Here is a 25357-nt window from a genome sequence, read left to right on the forward strand (position 1 = left end):
ACATGAGCAGAATTTCAGTGCACAGTTCATGAACAGAATCTCTTGACATGATTAAATTAGTGAAGAACAGCATGAAATCAGTAAACTGTAATCTTTCCATCTGCTCCATCTCTTTGGCTTCACATGCTTCCATGGAGTTGGGGAGAAATTATGCGATTGAGCAATTGACTCGAAGGAAGAGTCACATCACCATTTTGATCATCATCATCATCGTCGTCGTCACGGTTGTGCACAAATGAGCATCAGTCGGACTCGTGGCATCTCATGAGCTTACTGGCTCATCTTTGCACTGATATGTTCTGACACAAAATGGCCCGTGTCTGTTATACTGCAACACAAAATGACCTCTGTGCCTTCCTCTGTGAGAGAAAAACACATTTGTGGCAGCGCGACAACAGATGCATGCTGATTTGTGATACCAAAATGGCTCTGGATGGCTGTAGATAAAGCGAGATGTGCTCTACCAGAGTAAGATCAGCTTCCAGCATGTAGAAGTGTATCAACAGTGCAACTTAAGTGAAATCCATTTATCTGGAAAACCAGACACACAATAAAAAGGTGTACATTTATGAGCATGACTTAGCTCTAGGAACAACAATAAACTATATTATTTTATTTTTCATTAGAACGAAACATATCTAAATGACATGCTATATAGCCTGCATGTTTAATATTTAAATTGGTAAAATACATCTGAGAGATGGTTGAAAGCCCAGGAAAAAGCTGGTGAGTGACACGTGAATAAATACTTCATTTAAAGGCCTCATATTTTGCTCATTTTCAGGTTCATACTTTCACTTCACTTCATTATTTTTGACAATTTACTAGAAAATGCTTACATGCTTTAATGTTAAAATAATGCATTACTTAATGATACTGTGCATTGCTGCAGCACCTCTTTTCACCCTCTATCTGAATGCTCTGTTTTAGTGCACGTCTCAAAGGCCCAGTCTGTCTCCGATTGGTCAGCTCTCACAGGCCTGAGCAGACACCAACCGCTGTGCTTTTGGATCAGCTCTGCAGCTGTTTGTTCAAACACACCTTACTGTGTGCCAAAAGCATATCCACATGGTGGCCATTTTCCTCTGACGTCACGCTCAGGATGATGTCTCTCTGCTGTGTTTCAGGTTGGAAGTCATATAAACGCACGGAATCTGACTATTTTTTATCAATAAACTGCATCCTTATTGATCAACGACATAGTGAAAAATCTGGATCTGGCTGAATGCTATGTTATATGTTGTCTCAGGGAACTTAATGCTTTATCCAATATGTTTTATCTTGTACCGTCCTGACTTGTTATCTTGAATACAGCAGTACAATAATTGAGCTTGCTACCTTGAGTGTAACGTCAGAGAAAAATTACCTGTGACCCTGTGAGTTTGGTTTATTGCTGAGGCCGTTGACTGTATTGTTTTGACATCACAACCTTACAGAAGTTCTGACAGCCTGTTTAAAAGGCACAGTTTCTAAAAATGGGCAATTCTCCATGGTAGTTATCGCAGTAGTTTAATTTTACACATATCCTTCATTTGTCATTTAATACTAAATACAAATATGAACTCTTTTACAGATGAAGAAATGCATTAGAGTTCATGAGACCTGATCCTGGCCCCCCTCAGCCTGTATCTCTTAGATGTTCATCTGATCCAGCACACAGCAGGGTTACAAAAGTCCAGGTGAAGCAGGGTTACAAAACAGGACCAGGATTGAGACACCCTGTATTCGGGTAAATAGACCTTTTTGACAGCAGAAATTTTGAATAGTGGTTGTAGGAGGAGCCCAGGTGTTGCTAATGATTTTAACAGTGGCTCAGTTCCATTCAAGTGTCCCAGAAGGCATGTCAGTGTGATAAATACCAGGACACTGAAAGTGAAGCTAAATTAAATTAAATAATTAATTTTATTTTACTGATTGGGCGAAAAAAGGCAACCTACTCTCTGAAGGTGTAAAGTTAAAATAGCTTTAACAACTTGAGAAAACTATCCATGACACCAAGAGTACAGAACAAGCAGGAGTCATAAAAGATAAGCGTGGTGATATGTTATATTTTTGTCATTAATGAAATAATCCCACAAACACCAAAACCAATGATTAATTGATCTCAATAATAATAAATATCTCTGTAGCTAAAGCTGAACATGTCTAATTCCTCCAATGCTGCTCAGATATTATTAAAAATAGATGAATGAGCCACACTGTTCCTTCTTTACAATGAACGTGGGCACTGTAATTAATTTCTTAATAATCCAGCATACACCGAAATGTGAAATTTTTCAGTGCTATTTGTGCTGTTTGTTTCAGTACAGTTAAACAGTTCCTGTAAAAACAAGCACTAGGGAGAAACCTATATTTTGGCGTTAACAGTAGCAAAAAGTGACAGTGAAAGCCAATGTGTATCTCAGAGAATATGGAGGCTAGTTTGATGACAGAGATACAGAACTTCTGTATGAACGGCAACGAGTCCTCAAATGGACCACTCATTGCCAAATATTTTCATGGGATTTTTCAACAATAAGGAAGTTATAAGACATAACCAGCGTTATCCTTTAAGAGCACACATTTTTTGCAACACTAGTGCCTTTCTGTATAAGAAAGACACAAATACGCTCCCTATAACAACAGCGAGTCTGGGGTCAAGTGTCTCGCTTCACACGAGGCTGTTAGATAATTTGTCATCGCTCAAATTATCCGTACCAGTTTCCAGGCACACACTGTACACGGCAAAGCCTCTGAGCTCAGTGTGCGGAGGTCGTCTTTTAGCGATTGTGTGCATTGTTAGAGTGGTGAAGGGTAATGAGTCCCCCCCCGATCAACACTTCGCATAAAGCTTGGGCTGCTACACAAACAGAAAGGGTACCACCGTGGGGTCAGAAATGCAGGGCTGAGCAAAGGGTGTACGAGCCCTTTGGCTACGTTGAATGTCAGTGCACACTAACCATTCAGCGTGATTTCCAACTGAGTCATAGGGATGAATCTGCTCCCGTCTGCATACTACTAGTGTAGTATGAGTTCACTATGTTCCACCATAGTAACTTACAGAGAGAATAACATGTAGAGTCAGTGTCCTAGGACGGCAGAACAAAGATCCTGATCCGGAGACCGTCATGACTGCTGGATTCAAGCAGCTTTATGCATTCTCACACCACTGATGCCCAAACTCCTCGTACACGGTGAGCAACAACTGTCCTCCACAGAAGGGCAGCACAATTAGAATATCACGTGTTATCTTTCAGGCTTGACTCTTTCATGCTTTTTCAGTGAGTTTAAACAGCCTTAAAGGAATAATTTCAAAATCTTCAAGTCTCTTCTTCTTTTATACTCTCCAGTTATCTGTATTGTAGATTACATTTCCACAGTCATCAGTCTTTGTCTTCATACTGAACAAACAGCTCAAGAGTTCTATTTTTAGGTCACTCTGTCAGTCGTTTCACAATAAGTTCCCCACCATTTTGCACATGCAGTTTTTGCCCTATAAGATCAACTGTGTGTGTTGTGTATTTGTGTTTAAGCGACTGGCTCAAAAATACTTAAGTTCCACCATAACTTTTTTAAAGAAAAGGGCTTTTTAGAATGTTTGCTTTTGTTACGGATTTGAGATAACATTCGATTATCATTTCTTATAGTTAGCATAAACATTATTATTGCTGTCCTCCATAGCCCTGTGTGAAAACAAGGTAAATGTTTTAAATAACAATCCAGCATGATGTGACAACTGTTACTTTTTAATGCCTTTTTGTATCAAACAAGATGTGGATTGAGGTGTGTTGAACTTTAAATGACAAGAATCTGTGTGTCCAATATAAAAAACAAATATATACAAATGACTGTGGAAATGAAACCTACTGCATACAAAACACAAGCGATGAGTATAAGATATCAAAAGACTTGGGATATTAAGAACTATTCCTTTAGTCAATTTTCTTTGTCAAGTGCAAATTCCAGCCGCTCACTGCGGCCCCCTGCTGGGGCCTGGTACCTGCCTGTAACCCGGCATCCAACTCCTGGGTCAACCAGCACTCTCAGCTCAGCTGCAGGTGACACAGAGGGGAGGAGGAGAGAGCCTGTTAGCTAGAAAACTCCTGACAATATCACTGTATGTCCAAAAGTACAGAGCTGAGAGAGAGAAAATGGTGTGGTGCGGTACAGAAGTTAGAGTGGTATAATGGACTGGCTCCAATGTCCTGCTTCCTTCAAGTTCCACAGTTCACACAAAGAAGAGTCATTGTCATTCCACCAGGTTCCTCCTCACAATATAAATGCAAATATGTATAAATGAACTCCATAGGAATGGGAGCCAAATGAATATGAATGGGGAGGTGTGATAAGGAGGAAAGAAGCTGGAATGGAACTAGCTGACTGGCTTCCTTTTAGTAACCTACTGGTTGATTAAAAAATGGAAGCTGTCTAAATATACTGATTGGACTGATAAGAGGAACAGCTTGTATGAAATGTGATGCAAATATTTGGACGCTTGACAAAAAATAATCAGTAGATGAGCTTTAGATGACAGTTCATGAGACAACAAGTGTTGTTTGAGTTATAAAGTACGAACATTTAGAAATGCAAACATCAAGAGGGTCAGAGGAGACTGACTGAGGAAATTGAGATAATGTTGATTTAAAGCTCCCGTCATAAAATGCAAACCAGGTGATGTGATTTGACTAATGAGTACATTCTGCAGGAAACAGATAAGAACTTAGTGGTCAAAGTTTTTTTTTTTTATCTCCCCGCAGCCTTCCTTTGAGCTGTTGTTCTATCAAGTTTACCTCGAGGAAAGAAACTGGGATTCTGGAGAAAAACACTGAATAATAATTGGACTTACAGTGGAGTTGAATCGCAGGTGACAGATGTTACAGGAAATGATGGGCTTCTTCTTGGGTGGAGCTACACCAAAGGTGTGGTTGATCACTGCCTTCTGCACTGGGTCCATCTACGACAAGAAACATGGCAAAACACACATGCACATTTACAAACGTGTTAGTCCTGTTTCATGTTTTCTCTCTGCGACCTTACAGTATAATGCTCAGAGAATGCAAACAGGCTATTTCAGTAAAGCAGTTACCCGACGATGACTCAAACCATGAGAAGAAATACTGTAAGACAGTTTGAGTTCAGTCTTTGGGATCATTGTCCTCATATGCTGTAATCTCTCAGACTAATAAAGCCAACAAAGCCAATGAAGGACTTATAAATAAAAAATTTAATTATTTCTGATATCCACCATCTCACAAAACACATGTGTCACAATGTACGCAGAACATTTTCAGCCATTAGAAAATGCTTGTGACTGCCTTTGGTGGAAAAATCCCTTCAACATTTTACCTAAGTTAATGTACAAATTGGCCTCAAAATATAATTAAAGGAGACCTATAGGTTTTTGTTTTTTTCCTTTCCTCCAGTGTTTTAAACAGGTTCTTGCGCGTGTAAAATAATGAGTGTTTAAAAGGTCAAAGTCTAACTGAAGCTCCTCTCTCCGACAGAAAACAACGCTCCTGAAAAGCCTCGTCATTAGTCCCGCCTTTAATTCTGTGACTTTGTGACATCACACTATGTCACAATGTCCCACATTTGCATTATTTATGCCTAGCGACTAGTTTGGTACATAAGAATTGATTTAGCTGCTCTGTTGTTGTTAGCAGTGCTGGCTCAGGCATGTGTGAGCTGACCAATCAGAGGGGACTGGGTATTATAGGGGGGGCCATAAAGAGACAGGAGCTAAAACAGATTGTTTCAGACAGAGTGGGGGATACAGAGCTACAGCATTGTACAATATGAGAAAACTGATGTTAATATAGAGCACTAAAGCATGTAAACATATTCTAGTTTCTATTCTAGAGTTTTCAGATGTATTTGAGTAAAAAGTACAATATTTTCTACAGAAATGAGGTGGAGCAGAAGTGTAAAGTAGCAGTAAATTGACGTACTGAGATAGTATACGACCTAAGTAAATGCACTTAGATATTTCCTACAAATTCAATCATTTACTTTTATTCAAGGCATGCTGAGTGGGGCTGAGTAATCAAAACTTTAATCAGTTAAACACTTATCGTCAATAAAGATCCATTTAACCCTAAACTGATTCATACTGAAGGTAAAACACTTCCGATAAATGTCAACTCACTGCACCTGGTGTTCATCCATAACAGTCTTTTGAATCAAATACAGTGCATTTCAATTTGTTGTCACGTTGTGTTTATATTGCACTCAAATAGACTTTAATTGTTTTTATCTTCTCATTGATGAGTAGTCCCTGAATGAGCACAGATGCACTCTACTACCACCAACCATCATCAGTCATTTACAAGTTGTCAATGCTTGTTTGTGTGATGAAGTGTTAATAATGATTGTAAGCTGTGAGTTTTGTTTTAGAATAAAATATGAACACATTATAATTCTGACTTCACACATTTTAAATAACCCCTCTTCTGTTCTGTTTTTGTACTCCCTACAGGGCAGCTGTGTTAGATACAGTCATATTTTTAGCATTAAGTGTCAGACAGGAATCTTCTCCCAGCCTCCCACATGCCGGATGACATTTTGCATGTTCCTCTGACTCATTAAGGGTTAAAGCTACTTGTAGACAGGTCTGCTGCTTCAGATCCAGACAAAACATGTCTGAGAAGCTTTATATTTGGGTTTATGTCTCAGCAATATTTTTTTTTACCACTGATTGGAGTCAAGTTATATTAAGATAATTATATTTTCCCTTACAGCATCGCCACAAGGTGCAAATTTCAAGTCACATAAAGTTCTTTATGTAAGACGTACTTTACAGTTTATTAATTCTTCTTCACAGAAAGTTTTCTTCATCATTTATGACAGTAAATGAAAAGATTGTGGACTGCTGGTTGAACAAAAAAAAGTATTTGAGGACATCACTTTGCACCCTGGGAAATAGTGATGAACATTCCTAACAATTCTTCATCATTATATAGACAAAAATATTAATCTATTAATCATTACAATAACTGAGTTGGAGCCATAGTTCAGGTTGACAGCAGCTTGTGTTGCAGATAGCACAAGCAATTATTTTCAAATTTTGTAATTCAAAGTGCTTGCAATGCAACATTTTAGCTTTTCTTTGTCTTTCTAAAATATATGCAATCCTGCTGCCAAGTTGATGATAACTTGGACACTATCCAAGTAGTGGATGATATCTGTTCCTATAACAGATCAAGGATTTAAAGGATTGTGAGGGCCAAATGATAATAAATACATGAGGAACAAATATGTAGCTGCATCAGCTTTTAGGGCAACTCCAGGTAAATGCTGATTGTTATCACTTTTTATAATCTGAGCTTTAGTTTGGTCGCAGTTTCCTTTTTGACTAGACTTCTTCTAACATGCTATTTGAGGCCGTCTGGGCTTTGATTTGTGTTTGGCAAGTTTTGAACACAGAGCATACTCACACAGACTAATGTTAGCCTAGTTATCTAGTCAACCTTGACAAGCTACGGGCCTTGAATCAACCCCATCAACCAAATAAGTGAACTTACTGTAATAACAGGCCAGAATGATGGTCTGTTCTAATTAAGCCTTAATTGGACTCAAAATTTGTTCAAAGCCATCACAAATCTCATGTGATGTTAGAAATGATGTATGACCCCAAGTGGACCTGACAGCAGCAACTGACACACTCACTCAAGTCCAACTTAACTTGAATTTTTATTTTAGAATTGAATACAGGATCTCAGATCTTAATTGATTTAAAAAAAAAATATCTTAGACATATGTTTATATATTCTCATTAGAGATTCCACCAACAAAGAAGTAACAGGAAACAAGGGGAGAAAAACATTTACTGTGACAACCTGCTGTTTGTTTGGTATCCTTGGGATCTGGACAACATATCAAAAAGAATATCTGTGAGTATGAGATGTACTGAAGAGTTTAAACCAGTTTTTAAAGTCTGATGTTGCCAAAACACTTGACAATCTTTCCTCGTTTTAGGAGAAGAGATTTTATTGCTGCGTGTGGGGCTGCAAAATAGAAATATGACATCATACCGTGTTGAAATTGGGGAAGAGGCTGAGCGGCGAGGAGCTGTTGACCCTGAGCGGCAGGAAGTGCTCCAGTTGGGCATGAGTCTGTGGCTGGAGGGGTCGACCCGGCAGAGGCAGGGAGCCCAGGAGTGGGTGGACCTGGCTCTGGGAGAGGGCACCTACAGCAGGGATGATCACATTTGAGTAAACACATCATTGCTACAACTGTTTCCTTTAAGTCCTGTGAGGATTTACATCTTTGACACATTTGTAGATTTGGAGAGAGATCCTCTTTCAGCTGAGGCCACCAAAGCTGCACATCCTTATACACACACAGGAATGAAGACAGAGCCTGACATCAAGACCCATTCCCGCAGTTAATGATTCACTCTGTAAAGCCTTAATGACTTCAGTAATAGCAGTGGATAAATGATGAGAGGCTTTGTTCGGCCTTTTCCTGCTTTACAAGTCCATAGTTTATCTTGACGAATGACTCTGGCCTTTCAACACAGTGTGGTAATGTCCCTCAAATCCTGCAAATGGTCAGTCAACATAAAGACGAATGAATTGTAGGGAGTATTCAAGGCATCATGTGACCGATAGTACAAACATATATATTTGTTAGCATTTCACTGCTCACCAATTTTCTGTCTTCTTGCATATTTCACCTCCAGTGTTTGTGCAATTGCAATTTCACCATCATGCTTTGCTCCGAAATCTCCTTCCACATGATCTCTCATCTAATCAAGCTTAATTTTGGTTGACCCGAATGCTTTCAGACTGCTCATGCTTTAAAGAGCATCGCAGCACTGACCTTTGTCTAGACCCAAAGTAAACATTAGTGCGCTCACATTAAAATGCACAGTTCTCTTACATAAGCATGGTGGTTACAGGATGTTTGTAATGCCGATATGCTGAAAAGGTCCTGATGTTTGCTACGTTGAAAGGTCACATGTAAATGACAGAATACAAGTTAAATGTATAATTTAATCAATTTAATTAATGTTCAAATCAAATGTACAACAAGTGATGATTGACTTTCACAACGGCAGTTCCTTTAGACAGCCATTACATATCTAACAACAGGAACGGTAATTTTAAATTAATATCAAAGGCATTGTTGAGGATTTACATACAGTGTGTATATATGCATCTTTATTTTCTCATTGTGACGGTAAAGAAATGTCAGGAAACAAAAGCTCCAAGGGATGCTGCATCTTAAGCACTTGAACCCTAAAAGTCCATACATTTCCTTTAATTTTCATAAAACGAGACCTTGTTTTGACAGCTAGTTATGGTCTGCATGTAATCATAGCCATCCAATTGCATCTACATTCCTTCATTATAGCTCTCTAAAGTAGTTTTCATTGCCATTCTCTTGGCTAAATTTACTCAAATTTCTACTTTCCCACAACTTGTCTTCTAGTCAGTTGTGGTACGCCAACTTATTCTCACTATCGTTTGACTACTTCTTAGTAAGTATATGGACACATTTTTGTTTTGAGGTTTTGAGGTCTTGAGGTCAATAGAAAGAAAAAAATGTGCGATGGAAAACCAGACACATTACAAGTAGCCTATTCTTTTTCTTTCTTATACAATGCAATATGTTTTTCCTCCGTTTGAAAGACTTGGCTGGCCTTGATATGGATTTAAATTTGCGGTTATTGAGGGTGGAAGGGAGGTTTGGCCTTAGCGGGACGGAAAATGTCAAAAGGGGTTTGATGAGATGGCTGAAAGGAGCGTTGGCTTGTAGGAGGAATCTTCTGCGCAGTAAAACTCAATGAAATTGACTGACAGAGCCAGAAGTATTAACATACCAGATGACGGCTGGAGGATGAAGAGAGATGACTCACTAACTTTGGATTTAGGGAAGACACTTAAGGAACCAACAATGTGCGTGTAAATCTTCTGGGTTACGATAATGTCTGAAATGAAGAGGTTATTTATTATAGAATCAAAGCAAAGATTATCTCAAAGTGTATTGCTCATGAGCACCTGGGCATTTTCTCTAAATACTGCAGAGAGTGAATAGACTCACTGTTAAATCTGGAGTCTAACGAGGATATTTTAATGGAACTGTAAATCACAGCAACAGGAGAGCAATTTTCCTTCACCTCTGGATTTCAGCTTTTATCTTTGGGGATGATGCAGCTTGGAGAGTCTTTAAGCATTAGCATGTTTTCACTCATCTAAACCCATATTCAAAATGCTTCTTAAAGCCTGAGCAGAGGCAGAGTGGAGGATAGGGAAAAAAAAAAAAACTTGCCTTGCAGATTCAAAACATGCTAAAAAATGTCTTGTGAACAGCACTGCAGAGGGAATACTTCTTACTGTACAGGCACATGATTTAAGGAGTCACATAAAAAAGAAGTCAAAGAGATTAAAGAGGTGGAGTCGTTCCGCACAGGTGACCTGGTGTTTACTTTAAGCAACAACTAACAGAGCAGCAGTAGCATTTGATGTAACACATCACAGCGTGCCATGTGATCTTGTTTTATCAGTGCCTGCAGCAACAAAATGCCTCGGGGTACTATTTTCTGGCAGTGAAACTGACAAGGCCTGCCAGCATTTGTTTTAAATCTGTTTCAAAGTAACCAAAACAGGCTCCTTATATGGAAGTGAATTATGAAAATACAGTTGGGAATATTAAACAAGTTTACAGCCTTGCTAGCTGCTCTGTGAATCTGTCCTTTGAGCTAAAAGCATGCTAATATGCTCAAAATGACAATGCTAACAAGCTTAGTATAATGTTTACCATGTTCACTTATTACCTAGTAAGTAGTGTTGAGCAAGTTCTTGTCTACAGAGTTTCATGTAAAATACGTCAAAAAGAGTACTGCAGGAATCCATGTCTTTATTTGACGACTTGAGAATTAAATTTAAAAGGGCGAGGGCAGAATTTTCACAAGGTATTCGATCGCAGATAGTTTCATTCTCAAGTATAAAATGCTACAATGGGTTGCCAGATATATTTTAAGGGGAGATGTTAAAATGAAACTCTTGCCAGAAAGCAACCAAGGCTTTATTTGTGATTGAATATGAGTCAAACCTTCGTGTAAAAGCATAATTGTGACGAAAGAGGCACTTCTAAGATTTAATGTAGTTTCGTTTTCGTAGTATCACCAGGGTCTCTACACATGAACATGAGCATTGAGAATATTGTTTGTGTACACAGAGTTTACTAAAAAGAAGGATTTTGGACAACTCGCGCTAGAAGTAGCATCTCTGGCACGCCACTGTCATGGCAGACGGTATTCCCTCTGCTTTTAATGTTCTTAAAAGTGCCTCTTTCATCGCAATTATGCTTTTACACGAAGGTCTGACTCATATTCAATCACAAATAAAGCCTCAGTTGCTTTCTGGCGAGAGTTCACTTTAATATACCTGGGCTGCCCACACAAGTGAAATATATTTGTGGCAAACACTGCTAACTTTAGATCAATTATCAGTAAAGTGTGCATCATATAGTGATTTTGCCTGGTAATATGCTTAGTAGTTGTGATGTTCAAGTCATGCAACCGCAATTTAGTGCATATAAAACCTCATGTTAGCATTTCACTTAACACTTCAACAATCATAAAACTTGTGTTTATTTTCTGCGACCAACCAAAATCCAGCTGAAAACAATGCCATAAGCTTTTTGTCGGGGGAACTAGGGTGATGCTAACTTCTGAGTTAGCCCACGAAAATACTTTATCCATTGGGCTCTCTATACCTGAAGGCTACTCATGATGAAGGAAAATCCTAAATGGGTAACTGACTGAACTTTATGGATTCAAGTTTGAACTAAATATGTATTAAATGAATAGTTTTCTAATGAACCATAAATGTAGCAACAAAAAAAACTAAAACATTATTATAAGACAACATAACATTAAAATAAGGATTAAATGAGAAGAGAAACAATAAAGCAGAAGACATTTACTGTCAAAATCCAGAAGTTTGAAAGCCACGCTGACTGTGCTGCCATCTCTAGAGCCACGCTGCTGACCTAAAGTCGTCGATCCATCAAATTGAAATTTTACGAACTGGGAATCAAACCACAAAAAACAAAAAGAAAAAAGATAACCAACTAGAAGCCTTCATCCCCCTCAGCTCATCGATAGACTGACCAACCAAACCACTCTGGCACACCAGTGAGGGATTAACCTCAAATCACAGAGACACACAACTGAACAAACTAATGCCACCTGCCTGGAACGTCAAATAGCAAACACAAAGAAAAAGTGAATTTCCATCTGATTCACTGTGGATCAACACTGGCTGTTGCATCTCTTCAATACAAAGAAGAGACAGATGTACACAGAGGGGACCAACCAGCCACCAAAAGAGAAAAGACAACAGAGTAAAAACAAGACAGCCTATTAGGATAACATCACTGGAAAACTGGGGGACAGCCAGTGCTTAAAGTAGCTCATCATGAACCTAAAGTTGTTCCATCCTAATCTTCATTAAATATACATTACATTACTTCTTGTCTCGTTTTAACACTGTTTGTTCTATGTATTAAGTGATTTGCAGGCACTCCAGCATACCATGCGCAATTTGAATTAGAATTTAAAATGAGAGGAGGGATTAAAGTTGAATATGACTGTTTACTTCATCCTGCATGTGTAATGTGCACCACAAGATCTCCCTGGAAAACACACATACACAAAAACATGCAGACGAGACGTGTGTTTACTAATCTGATTTATTTTTGATAAATTCCAATTTCATTTAAACGCTCCACCAGGACTGTTCATCAACGGCCGTTGCCAATAAAGTGTATTGAATTACGTTACACTGAATCGAGAGCGAGTGACAGAGTAGCGAGAAATAAGAGAAAGTGAAAGAGAGACAACCAAAGGCGGAGGAGAGACTGTGTGTTTTCTCACTCTCCGCTAGGCCGATGTGCTTAATCTGCCTGTCAGTATGACTTTTGGGGACATTGATTCCCTCTCCTACACAAATCTGAAATTGATCTCATTAATCTCCCATGCATATATTCAGAAAACACAGCAGGGCGAGACGTTTAATTAACAGCATTTTGCGCTGAACAAACTAGAAACCGCCGTCATCTGTGAGAGCTCGTAACAGATCAGACGACGAGAGGAAGGCACTCGTGTCGGGACTCTTCCTTTCAAGTCACCTATCTCATTTGCGTCCAGAAGTGTCACAAAAGCTTAAAGATGGACTAAAGCCGCGGTTATACTAGTTTCATCAGATTGCGCTGGGAACGTGTTAACCAGCAGGCCTTGATTAGTTTTTATAAATAGTCATTCATCGCTTTAGAGCTTCATGAACTCCAATTCATGAACTCAATTACAGTACATAGAACTTAAAAATAAAAAGTCTGAGATGGATTTGGTTATTCATTAATGATATAAAGTAACCTCACACACAAGAGGGGGAACAGCAAAACTACCACACAGTTAACCATTAGCTAAACCACCACGCAAATAACAGGTTTGGTTTTGCAATATCCAACTACTGGATTATCTAAAACAGAATATATATATATACTCACACTCCGAGCTAGGTAAATGAAGAAATTACATTGTTGGGTTTTTGTGCTAGAGACAGAGAACAGAGCAACTAGAGTAGTTGAGTGTTGTGGATTTGTAGCTGCACAAGGAAACCGCCAGTGTTGTTTCGTTGGTTTGTCAGCAAGATTACGCAAAAAACGCTGCACAGGTTTCCACTGAATTTGGATAGAGGATGGGCTTATTTTTCAAACACTATATTTTAAATTTTAACACCAACAGTAAATGTTTTTTGGGATGAGGACTAAGTGTTGTGTTTGCCAAACATAACAGTATTTCAGATAATGTTGACAGGGGTGTAACCCTCCAATACAGAGCACAACAGAACAGTTAATGTTACCCTTTGATAGCATCCAGGAAATGAAATGATATACAGCTAGTCATGAACAATGCCTGTTAATTTGTAACCCCACAAACAAATGTATAGTTACTTAAAGATATGTGCCTCGAAGTAATGCACAATTTCACTGGCTAGTTAGCCAGACATGCTAACATATGCAGGTTAGAGCAGTAAAACACTGTTATAGTCATCATACGTCTGCTCTTTGCAGGAGGTTAGCAAACAGTAAACTGAGTGAACAGCTGTGCTTACGTCAATTTTGATTTTCCTCTTCACTCGTGCTGCTATAAAAGTTATTTCACCTTTTCAAAAATGGGACAGTTCCTGCTCACTAATCTGTATTCACTTCCCTTTTCTAAGCAGGAAGATAGCTTCTTCCCGGAGGCTGGAAGTGTAGGTCACAGCAGCCAACCTTGCCTTATTGAGAAGGGATAAAAGATTATGAGCTGCAGAAATTATAGCACCTTGAAAAAACTGGGGGAAAAGCTTAATCTCTATTATTTCCAGGATTAGTCTCTGGGTGACTCAACATCACAGCAATCACAGAGGGAAGGAAATGGCATCTTTTCATGAAGGGTGGAAAAAAGAGGGGGGATGAGAGGCTTTCATCGCGGCGAATCTGAGCGAAAGCATCAGAGGAAAGGCTGCCTCGGCTCCTTTCATGGTGAATGCATTTGCCGGGATCATCTGTCGGAGCCAGATTCTCCGTCTTCAGTTTGAACCAACATGGCGCTGTGGAGGCACGCTCTCCTTTCTGACACCCACTAACATCCCCTGATGAGCCTCTCTGTTTGGTGTTAATGCTTTGTGACATTAACAATTGAATAATTTTTCTTCATCTCACTGAATTTTAACGTGAAAGGCCTTTAACATATTTTGCTACTATTACCACCAAAGTATGTTTAATGAATTATGCATCTCTGGAGAGCGACAAGAGCAAATTCAGTCAGAGTGACGGAGACCAGAGCAATTGTGGTGCAAGTATAATCTATAGCAGGACACAATGCAGACGGAAAACTGAAGGAAAATGCAGCTTATTCTGCTCCTGAGGGACTTGCTCTGGCCCGACTCGTCCTCTCAGGTTTAGGAACGAATTAGGCTCAAACTTCGTTTTATTCCCCTGAACCAGATTTCAGTCAAGATTCATCTTACTTGTTTTCTTTTCTATACAAATGAAGCAAATGTATGCAACCACGTGGTGTTAAGCCTATTGTTGCTTACCGTGCATCACCAAAACAATGACTTTTTATGAGCTTAGAACAACAAGCCCTGGTTCCAGCTTTGTGATTTTTTTTGATAAATAAATTGATCTTCAAGTGTTTTTAACTTAACTTAAAGCAACATTCAAACACAAAAATATGGACTCTACTGTCAACAGATGGCTGAAATATAACTTTAGAAACCACAAATCTGCTAATGTGAATACATAATATCTGGTGTTGACACGAGGGCATCCACACATCATGAATCTAAATCTGGGCCCATGGTGTCACATTAACCATCTGTGTTCGCACAGAGTAAAGCTTCTAAGTACAAGACATTTTAAAACTCACCCTGGTTAATATCTATGTTCATAAAACACTATTTAGAACATGATGAGTATTCTGGGCACTTTGAATATTTAGTTTCTACTGCTGTAGTGTCGTTACAATCACGGCATCAGACATCATTTTAAATCGACAGAACTCTTTAATATACATCTATGTCTGTTTTTCTATTAATATTCACCTCTACTGCACAGTGTGTTCTATAGGTGCATATCAGAAAACCCCACTCACTCTATCTTTAATGAGCAATAATCTTTCTATTTGCAGAAACGGTCGCAACAAACAGTGTAATGGAACAGGCAGGATTAAGCAGCGGGGAATGTGGAGCTGAAATACTAAAATGTGGCTGCCTCTTCTGACAGTGACTTGCTGTTAAGCCTGCAAAACACATCGTCAAATAATGAAAATTGAATGGTATGTTTTCCACTTCATAATAGCATGAGGCACACAGCTTTCTGAGTCATAAAACAGAAGTGGTTAGTGCACTGCGCTTTTGCAGTAATGATGATGCCATTCATTGCTTACACAACAGGCAGAGAACGAGGCATTTATGATGAGCTCTGGAGGATGAATTAGCATCCATTAAAACTGCCATTGACAGCTCCGGTTAGCTCCCTCCACTGGAAACAAAACTGTGGAGAGTGAAGGCCTAATTTCCATGATGGCTTAAAACGCTGCCCCCGTCTTGCACTGTGTGGTCTTTAAATAAATCATCTTTATTGTGACAAAGTACATTTAGGCCACGAGTGGTGGCCAACAGGCAAATTCTCCCGCTGGCTGTCAGTGTCTATTTAAACTCACACAGCCGCAGCTGGCAGAGCCGGCGGCTTCATGAGAATTTCTACCTGCGGGGAAGCATCCAGCCCAGATCACGCTCCCCGTGGTAATCTGTCCTACTTTCAACTGGAGCGCTATGGGCCCATTTTCACCCCGGAGTCCGTACACTTCTATTGAATTTGTTCAAGGTGAAACGCAGGATGAGTGTCCTCTGGTCAAAGAAAAATCGCCGGTTACCGTGATCACCGTGGACACGAGCTGCAGCTCCATGTCCACACAGGAGAATTAAAGAACAATTTTCAGAGCAGATCAGCATTGAATGTTACACACATCCCCTTACTGGAACTTTTTATTTACATTATTACAGAGATTCCACAATGGTTAAAAATTAGTCTGTTATAAAAACTGGCACCAAATTCTGTTTATTAACTGCCCTGTCTGGTACATTAAGAACGTAATGGTCTGATGCATCATTTGAGTTTTTCCATTTCTGTACTTTGCTTACATCGAAGACTTTGTCCTGTAAAAACAGGTAAACACGAAAAACCTAAATCAATACACGGGATGTGCTTGGCCGTTAACATTTTGTGTTCTGATATGTTTTGCATCATGGCCATAAAAGATAAACAAACGCTAAGAGATAACACCGATCTGTGGGGAAATGAGCATGTATCCATTATCAGTGCGGCACAGATAGAGCAGCGTTTGTCGGGTTTTGTTTCTTTTACCGACCCGCTGCCCTTCCATAGAGCTCTGCACGTCTGTATCAAGCACTCTTAAAATTAACTGCCACCATCTGCTTGAATTGAGATAAGCCTGAGTCCAATCAGACTCGCTGAAAGGCAGTCAGCAGATGTGCGGCACATACTTATTGATATCTAAAGTCTGCCGCAGCTTTATCCGCCCCATGAACTTAGTAATTAGCAGCTTTCTGTCTCGATGCTCCTCTCCGGCTGTGTGCCTGGTGGAGGGAGTTTGAAGGATCTTCCATTAGCGGCTTCGGAGATGAGAGTCACAGGATCTCTGCTCACCGGTGCATCTCTAAAGATGTCTATCAGGGATGCATTAAAGGAGATGAACAGCCATCAGCACATTTATTGGAGAGGGCAGGAAGAGTATGTTCAGGGTTCAAGAGTGTCAAACCTGACATTCTGGAGATGCTGCCGTCTGTCAGATGACCGGTCACTAAACCCCTCCCCCTGGAACGGCGATGGTCCAATCAAAGCTCAGGCACAGCAGGCCTATTCAGCACATAAAGAGTCTGGAGAATCTTGTATGTTTTTACAGCCTTTCTTAAAACAAACCTAAAGAACAAAAGTGTAGGGAATCGATTGAAAAAATGTCTTTATCTGTTCTTTCATGAGCTTCAATCACGAGCATGTCAGGCTAACTAGGAGGCCTTTGCATCAGCCAAGACAAAGCATGAAATGTTTTAAGCGATCCCTAGAAAATGATCCAGTTATCTCTAGAGAACAACATTTGTTATTTCATTAAAATGACAAAGAAATCATGATTGAGAAAATAAAATGTAACACAACGGGAAAACAGGGGAAATAATATGTTTGATCAATGACCATAAAGGGCTTCCGTAGATATGATATTGCCGGTGAACATCCAACATTACTGGTTTTGCTGCTTCGTACTTAAAGATGAATGATCGGGTACTTCTTTCACATCATCAGCAACATACTTTACTGGCATTTAGTGATCTTTGAAACATTTCCTTTATGACACAAAGACATGTGACACCTGCGTTAACTCCACAAAATCCAAGCGGGAAAGACGCTGATCCTCTAAATAAATCATGTTGCATATTGTTTAAAAACACCTACCTTAAGTACAAGGGGGAGGTCTGTGTGAGCTGACCTAATCATGCACACACCCTGACAGTGTATTGCATGAATCATAACAGAAAGCACTTGAACATTTTGGGCAATGTCATGTCTCCTGGCAGCCGCATATTTCAGCAGGTTTGCATTTCCTGCTTGATTTTCGAGGCACGTCGTCGGATTTGGAAGGAACTATATTTTCATTCAAGTCAGCATTTCAGCAACTACCAAAACGTGAATGCATTTTGCTGACAGAATGTGTAGTTTGAGTGTGTGTGCATTCATGTGAGTATCTTGAATTAAAGCATGTGCAGGATTGGAACCGTTTAAGAGTTTTCTGTAACAATTGCCCTCAATCGTTTGTCATCACTGCAAAGAGAGATTAATTCTCTAGAAAACAGAAAAATGTCCTCAGTCAGCAGGCGATCACGCGTAGCACCCAGCAGGAGGCAGAAATACGGCAAAGCCAGCCTCATGAATGTCCAAAGTTAGGAATAGTCCACTTTTCCTCAAAGTTTATGTAGACAGCGGGGTTCAGACAGAAGCAGAGCCACCGGCTAACAGCTCCTGTTTGAAGGACATGGAAGGAGTATCAGTGCCAGTGTCCTCCAGAGTCCGTTCCCCAAAGGTGATGACACAGAAATAAACTGCTTCATCAGAACAAATTGTCATTTTGCCAGAGTGCTGGATCCCATTTAGACTGTGTGTTTAGTTGTGTTGTTGAACAGGATATCATTTCTTCATATCACAGAATGTCTCAGGGGGACTCTGACAGGAACGTGCAAATGAAAACCAAACAGAGATGTGAGACAGTAGCACTCTGTAGTTGTCTAAAAAAAATGTACGGATTCGCTTCTCCCTCTATTCTGGTGGTTTAATGTGCTCAGTAAATCTGATGATAACCAAACTGTGATTATGTAGAAACTCAGGCCGGGTGGTGGCACTACATCAGTCCTCTACAAGTATCCATGAGCAAATTTAATGAAAATGTGGCGTTAGAAGCCTAATTATGATGCAAAGTCTGAAAATTTGATCAAATCGTGGTGCTAAACACAACCTGTCCATACCAAATTTCATGACAATCCCTCTGGTAAGTATTTTCATCGAAGCAAAATCCTGAAATGATTAGGGGTGCAATGATAAATTGATCACTTAGCAGTTGGCTAGCCTTTTCCTCTCGCCATAGCCCTACTGATCTGATACAATATCGTATCCTGATGAAGCTGGTAATTCACTCCCCTAGAAATGATTGAGTTCAGCAGCCTAATTTTCCCAGATATAAACCAGTAGATAGAAAAGAGAAAATCTCAAACTCACACATCCTCTGGGCCGACATTAGGGACTAACAATTCCCCAGTATGTACTATTACAAGGGTTTTAGCTGTGGAAGTTTAAATTGGAGAGAGAAAACATAACAAAAATATCCCACAACTAGAAACTTAATATAAAAAGGTATGTGCTCCATTATATTAGATATGTTATGATCACAGGATGGGACATGGAAAGACAAACAGCCAACTCAATGTGCCAATCAAACGCAGAGAATCTTTATAAAAACATATACAACACAGAAACTAAGCAAATAAATCGCAAAATTAGAAACTGGGATCATCTGCGTTTACAGTCAGGCAGCGTTCTTGAGTTCTCTCGTTGTTAGTGGAGTCAGGAGTGGAAAGGTAGCATTATACAGTCCGTCTGCTGTTGACACGAAAGAGTCGCTCAGACACCCCATCTTGCACATTGAGAGGACGGGGGATGTTTGTTTAAACTTCAGTTTATCCTCCCTTCTGTTTCTAACTTCATGCTGCGCAGGTTTTGTTCATTTGTCCCAACATGACTCTGATTCTCCAGCAAACCACCACGAAGATGAGGGCACAGGGCTACAACTGTTAGAGTTTGTTAAGCAGTCTGTTGAATGTACTGAAGCTCTTACGTTGTGTTCAGCCAGAATTCAAAATAAACTTTAGAGGCGGCTTGAGTGCACAAGAAGTCAATGAAGTCAGGGCAAGTGGATGCAAAAATCAGATGTGGTGGTGTGACCTAAAAAAAGTTCCAATTAGAGTTATTTTCAAATGATACACATAACACACAACATCAAGATGCAACTGGGCTTCCTCTTTTTCATAAAATCTACATAATGTTTATTGTTTAACAAGTTAAGTTATTTGTAGGAACAGTAACAGTACACAGTACGTGTGCTTGTAAAATGTTTGAGACAATATTCTCGTAAGGGAGACACTAAAGGCTAATTTTCAATCTTATCTTTGATTGTTGACAATAAAGTTTTCAGGGTATTAAAATATTGAATTAATATTTTCAAAAGAAACACACAGAAAACGTACAAACACTGGCTGAAATAAGAGTCTGGAGGGAAATAAAAGAAAGAACCAGAATTTCTGGTGACTTGTGAGTTCAGTCAGATGCTGAGCTGAATGCCGTGAAGGTCGGTGAGTCCAACAGCAACTAGCTAACAGCTGAATTCGCACAAATGATGCTCTGCTTTCTGTCTGAACACACTTTAATTATTTGTTCATATAGCCAAAAAATAGTAGCTGGATTGTCAAGGAGCTAGTTTAGAGATGTTTTAGTTTTTTACTGTACATCATGTTGATTTTCTTTTCAATTGCTGCTAGAAACCCATTTGGCTTCACTTATTATTAATCCCACATCACAGAGAAAACTGTTTAATCAACAACCTTCCATTAGAGTCACGGCAAATTGAGCCACTAACCATGAAACTGCATTTTGAGCATGAACATTTCATATTCAAGAACAATGGGCCTCATTCACCAATATCTTCTTAAGAATCTTCTTAGATTCTTTCTTAAGTTGTTCTTAAGAGGTTCCTTAAGAAAACCCTACGTCAGATTCACCAACTCGTTCGTAAGCCTCAGAATTGTTTGCAGCTGTGTTCTTACATTGATGAAAGCCGCAGGAGCAATATATATGCCATTGTTTTGCGGGCCTTGGATGGAGAAATGCCACGTATAAATAGGGTGGGGGGGTTACTAATTGATGGCATGTTTCCAATTTACTTGATTTGTCTTAAATCATTGGCACATTTAATTTATTTTAGAATTTAAATTCTTTGTAAATTACCAAAAATATGAAATTAATGAATAAATATGACAGAATTATTACTGTAATATTGCATTTTATTGAACTACACAAGAGAAGAAAACACAACCATGCCAACATTTCGGCACAGAAATATGCATTAGAGTACTCCTGAGTGTTCGTAGGATTTGTTCTTGCCTTAGAAAAAATCCTAGATAAGAAAAAAATCATGAATGCCACAATCTTCGTAAAATCTTCGTAAGTGGGACTTAAGAACAAATTTGTTCGTAAGAACGGTTCATGAATGAGGCCCAATGTTTCAATGACTAGTTGATCCAGTTGAAGGCAGTAAAAAAAGGTCCCTTAGATAATTTATAGGGTTTACAATCATGTCTCCTCTCCCTTGTCTTCAAATTTGTGCATCCCCAGGTATTTGTAATGCTGCACTATTTCTTTTTACACCTCTTTACACTAAATAGTGACATGTTGGTGTTTTTTTTGGAGGAGCAGGTCCCAGAGTCAAATTTAAATGAAAAACAATTTGCCCGGTCCTGATTCTTCCCCAGTATTTGCCTGACTGTCAACAGAGAAACATTTCTACGCGTCTACTCTGCATTCCCATCATACAGTCTGCCTGTAATGTGTTTTCAAATCTCTCACAGCCCTTAAATTTCCCCCCTTATCTAGCAGGGATTTAAATGTGCATTTTAATTCACGGGTTATTACTTGGAGAAATTAAGAATCTACTTGGAACAGTGACACAGCAGGAGATGCAATCCGTAACACATTGAACGAAACCCTTAGGTGTCCTCACTATGTTGCCAACAGACCCCTGAGATTACCCTCTCACAGCCCCAGCGACACTGTCCTGATGATGAACTGTACAAGATCTCTGGTTACCAGATATCTTGAGGCTGAATGAGCTCCTGGCACATCCAGAATGTAATAGAAATCCATGGCATGTGTCTAAACCATTAAAATAACTTAATGTAGTTGGTCTTGGCATGCAGCTCCATTCCCAGGACACATTTGAAAAAAAAAAAAAAATGCCCTCGTTCTGATGCAGGATGTGAGTCACTGTGAGCTTGATCAACTAGAAGTCTGAATTTTAAGAGAAAATCACTGCATAAACCTTCATCTTCTTACAGTTCTTGACATTTTTTAATCTCAATTATGCCACTAAAAAATGCTTCATACAAGTGTGAGATGTTCACAAAATCATGCAAATCAAAGCAAATATTTTCGAACGATCAACTCATTTCATGAGGATAAATATGATGCTACTATTTTAATTATATTTATGAATTATAAATGTTAAAGCTAGGGTTGGTAAGCATTTTAGAAGCATTTTAGTTACACTTAAAAACCTTAAACATCACACATCAGAACATAAAAAAACAGGGTTTCTGTGTTTAATAGGCCCATCAATCATCGGTAAGGTATACTGCTAGAGCTATTAGCTAGCATGTGTAATGAGTAATAGCAGCCATATTTGTTATTTACATTCAGCATGATAATGTTAAGTGTTTGTTACATGTGAGTGAGACATGAGGCAGCTGGATATTGTTAGCAATGACCATGTAATGTTAGCACAAAGCACACAACCACAGCTTTAGCAGTAGTTGCTGGGCTGGTTAGCCTTTGCGGACTAAAGTATGTTTAAGGCGGCTATGTAGCCTGTGTTTATGTGATTGTCACATTTAACAACGACATTCATTTCTGTATTTGTGGACTAGAAAAAGCTAAGAGAGAGGATTTGATACTTCTAAGTATCCAATCCTGCATGTAGCATGTTTTCTACAATCTTACCTTCCCTAGCTTTAAGAGACAGCTCAAGCCACCAAGGTTGACCTTGGTGTCGTCATGGTCTTCATCATTATTACCCACGAGGGAGGTGAAGTGTGTGTCTACTTGTAAAATCACATTGGAGGGACAGTAATGTCTTTCCACAGGGCGATTATTCTCCTCCCATATGGTAGCAAAACTCCCACAACAGCTAACAAAAAAAATGTGAGTGCTGGGGTTCAGCACACAGTATATGCTTTGGATAGGGCAAAGCATACAGAGAATGTAAGTCAATACAATGTCCTCACAGTGATAGAGACAAGTGTGTGTGTGTGTGTGTGTGTCTGTGTGCCCTGAACTCCTGCAGTCATTACCAGTCAGGCTAATCAAACTCACACTGTCAAACACTCTACAATGACTGATTGGGGCTGTCAGTCCCTGTTAGCGGTGTAGGGGTAAAGGAGGGCATGTTTTGATGCAAGCCTCTACAGCGCCAGCCAAATTTAGAGAAGATGCCACATTTATTCATTCAGATTGTATGCATACTGTATTGAAATGGGTTCTTGAAAAAAGCTTAAATGAGCATGATGTGTTCGAATTCAAATTCAGCGTTTGGACGCAAGAAACATGTTTTCGTACCCTGAAAAAGATGCTGTGAACGAGACATTGCTTCCCCAGAATGTAGTTTCACAAAAGCAAATGCGTTTAGGTTGGGTGGTTGATGGCCATATTTCATGTTTTAAATGGATACGTCATTTAGCGTCATGATGCATTCCATGAATAAAATCTAAATCACTTCAGTTTTCAAGGTAAGAGAGAACAACAGGTTACAATGAACCCATCTGATGTTGTAAGAGGTGTGTGGTGTTCATTTTGTGACAGCCTAGAGTCATTTGCATGTAATTTTATCAAATTAAACACAGTGGATGAACATGTGTATTGGAAATGTGTCTTCAATCTGAGACTGCAGATTTATCCGTCTGCCTTGATTTGCTTTAACTACATAAAATTTCAACACATATACTGGCTTGAAATTTTTTTTTAATTATTGTCTTATTTCTGCACATTTGTTTACTTTGTTGTTATCATTATTACTGTTATTACAAAATCACCACAGTGGCAGCATCTAAGAGACAGTATCTTCGCACCATCCCATTTGGACGAACCTCCCACCTAAAGGGCAAAGCCAGGCGCGTCTTTAGACCTGGGCATTCGAGGCTATAGGATCGCTGTGCCTTAAAAAAAGAAAAACTTCAAATATAATTGCCTAATGATGAAAATAGCCCCAGAGGTTTTTATGTGGTCGCATATCGAACAGCCAGCAGCCACAAATGCAACATTTTCACCAGTGCACCAGTGCAAACCTGACCTGGCATTCCTTATGGCATAGTCTTTTTTGCAAATTCAGCATCAGTGTTATTCTTTTTTCCATCTATTAGCCTACTGTTTAGTACCATTGCAGCGTTTATAGTAGTTAGTTATTATGGATATACGGAGGTTCTTTGGGAAAAAAAAGTCACAGCCAGAGCAAGAAGACACGGAGAGTGCGACATAATCTAATCTACTCTAATCTCCTCCACCGCCCAAACAACAAAAGCTGGACTTTGGTGCAAAACAAGTAAGTGGTGGAGAGTTGAAGAAGTTGGTCGGGCGGTAAATGCTGCCCTTAAACACGGTTGACTTGTCCTTGTTTTGTGCCACAATAAACAAGATCCCTATCATCAATGCCGTGCTTGGCGTTACTTTTAAAAATGCAGCTGCTGAATGTAACTAATAAAGTAACTTGTAATCTAACTTAATTACTTTTAAAAACAAGTAATCAGTTAAGTAACTCTCTCTAAAGTAAGTAACTTTTTAAGGGGTAATCAGTAATCAGATTACGGTCTGTGGAGCTTACGCCCAGAATGTTTTGCACTCCTAGTGACGGCCCTTGTCAAACCCAAAGAGTCTGGGGGAGGCTTGGTGTTGTTGAGACACAATGAAAATATGGTCCCATGGCATTCATAAATATCTAAACCTAATATTCACCGACACATATCTGCACTGAACTTTAAAAACTTCACGCTGGTGTTTCAGACACTGCTGTGGCACAAATAAAATGATCTCACTTGCACCGGGGAACAGAGTCAAGACACAGTATCCTAATTGGATTTGTTCTCCAAGATAATCTGCACTATCTGTATTGCAATTAAAACCGTACTGCGCCATACTCATTACCCTACAATTAGAATAATGACTCATTAGCGCTGCTGGAGAGTGAATCAAACCCCAACAGGAAAATTAATGGACCCATCGAAACTGACTGATGAACTTCTGTCTCCTCAAAGATTTTGAAAACTTTTACATACCCTAACAAGGAAACAAGGACTTCTCTCTCTCTCTCTCCATCCCCACAGAGCACAGAATAATGTCTTACATGATGGCTCATAATATCACTCTTAAATCTAATATTATAGTTAGCTAAAAACTGATTTAGAGGTAAATGGATAACTGCTTCAGTCACACAGAAAGG

General features: G+C 39.3%; 1 protein-coding gene across 5 annotated transcripts in view; it reads right to left on the minus strand.

The window, feature by feature from the left end:
• Positions 1 to 25357, minus strand: part of LOC115571360 (zinc finger protein 385B-like) — an 81539-nt gene that overhangs the window by 7847 nt on the left and 48335 nt on the right. For all 5 annotated transcript variants that reach the window (XM_030400728.1, XM_030400730.1, XM_030400729.1 and 2 more), the window contains 2 exons: positions 8010 to 8164; positions 4826 to 4933 (listed from right to left, as the gene is read on the minus strand). In XM_030400728.1, coding sequence (XP_030256588.1) covers positions 4826 to 4933; positions 8010 to 8164 — 263 coding nt within the window. The remainder of the gene's footprint in view (positions 1 to 4825; positions 4934 to 8009; positions 8165 to 25357) is intronic.

The sequence above is a fragment of the Sparus aurata genome, chromosome 20 (genome assembly GCF_900880675.1).
Source record: "Sparus aurata chromosome 20, fSpaAur1.1, whole genome shotgun sequence".
Classification (NCBI taxonomy): domain Eukaryota; kingdom Metazoa; phylum Chordata; class Actinopteri; order Spariformes; family Sparidae; genus Sparus; species Sparus aurata.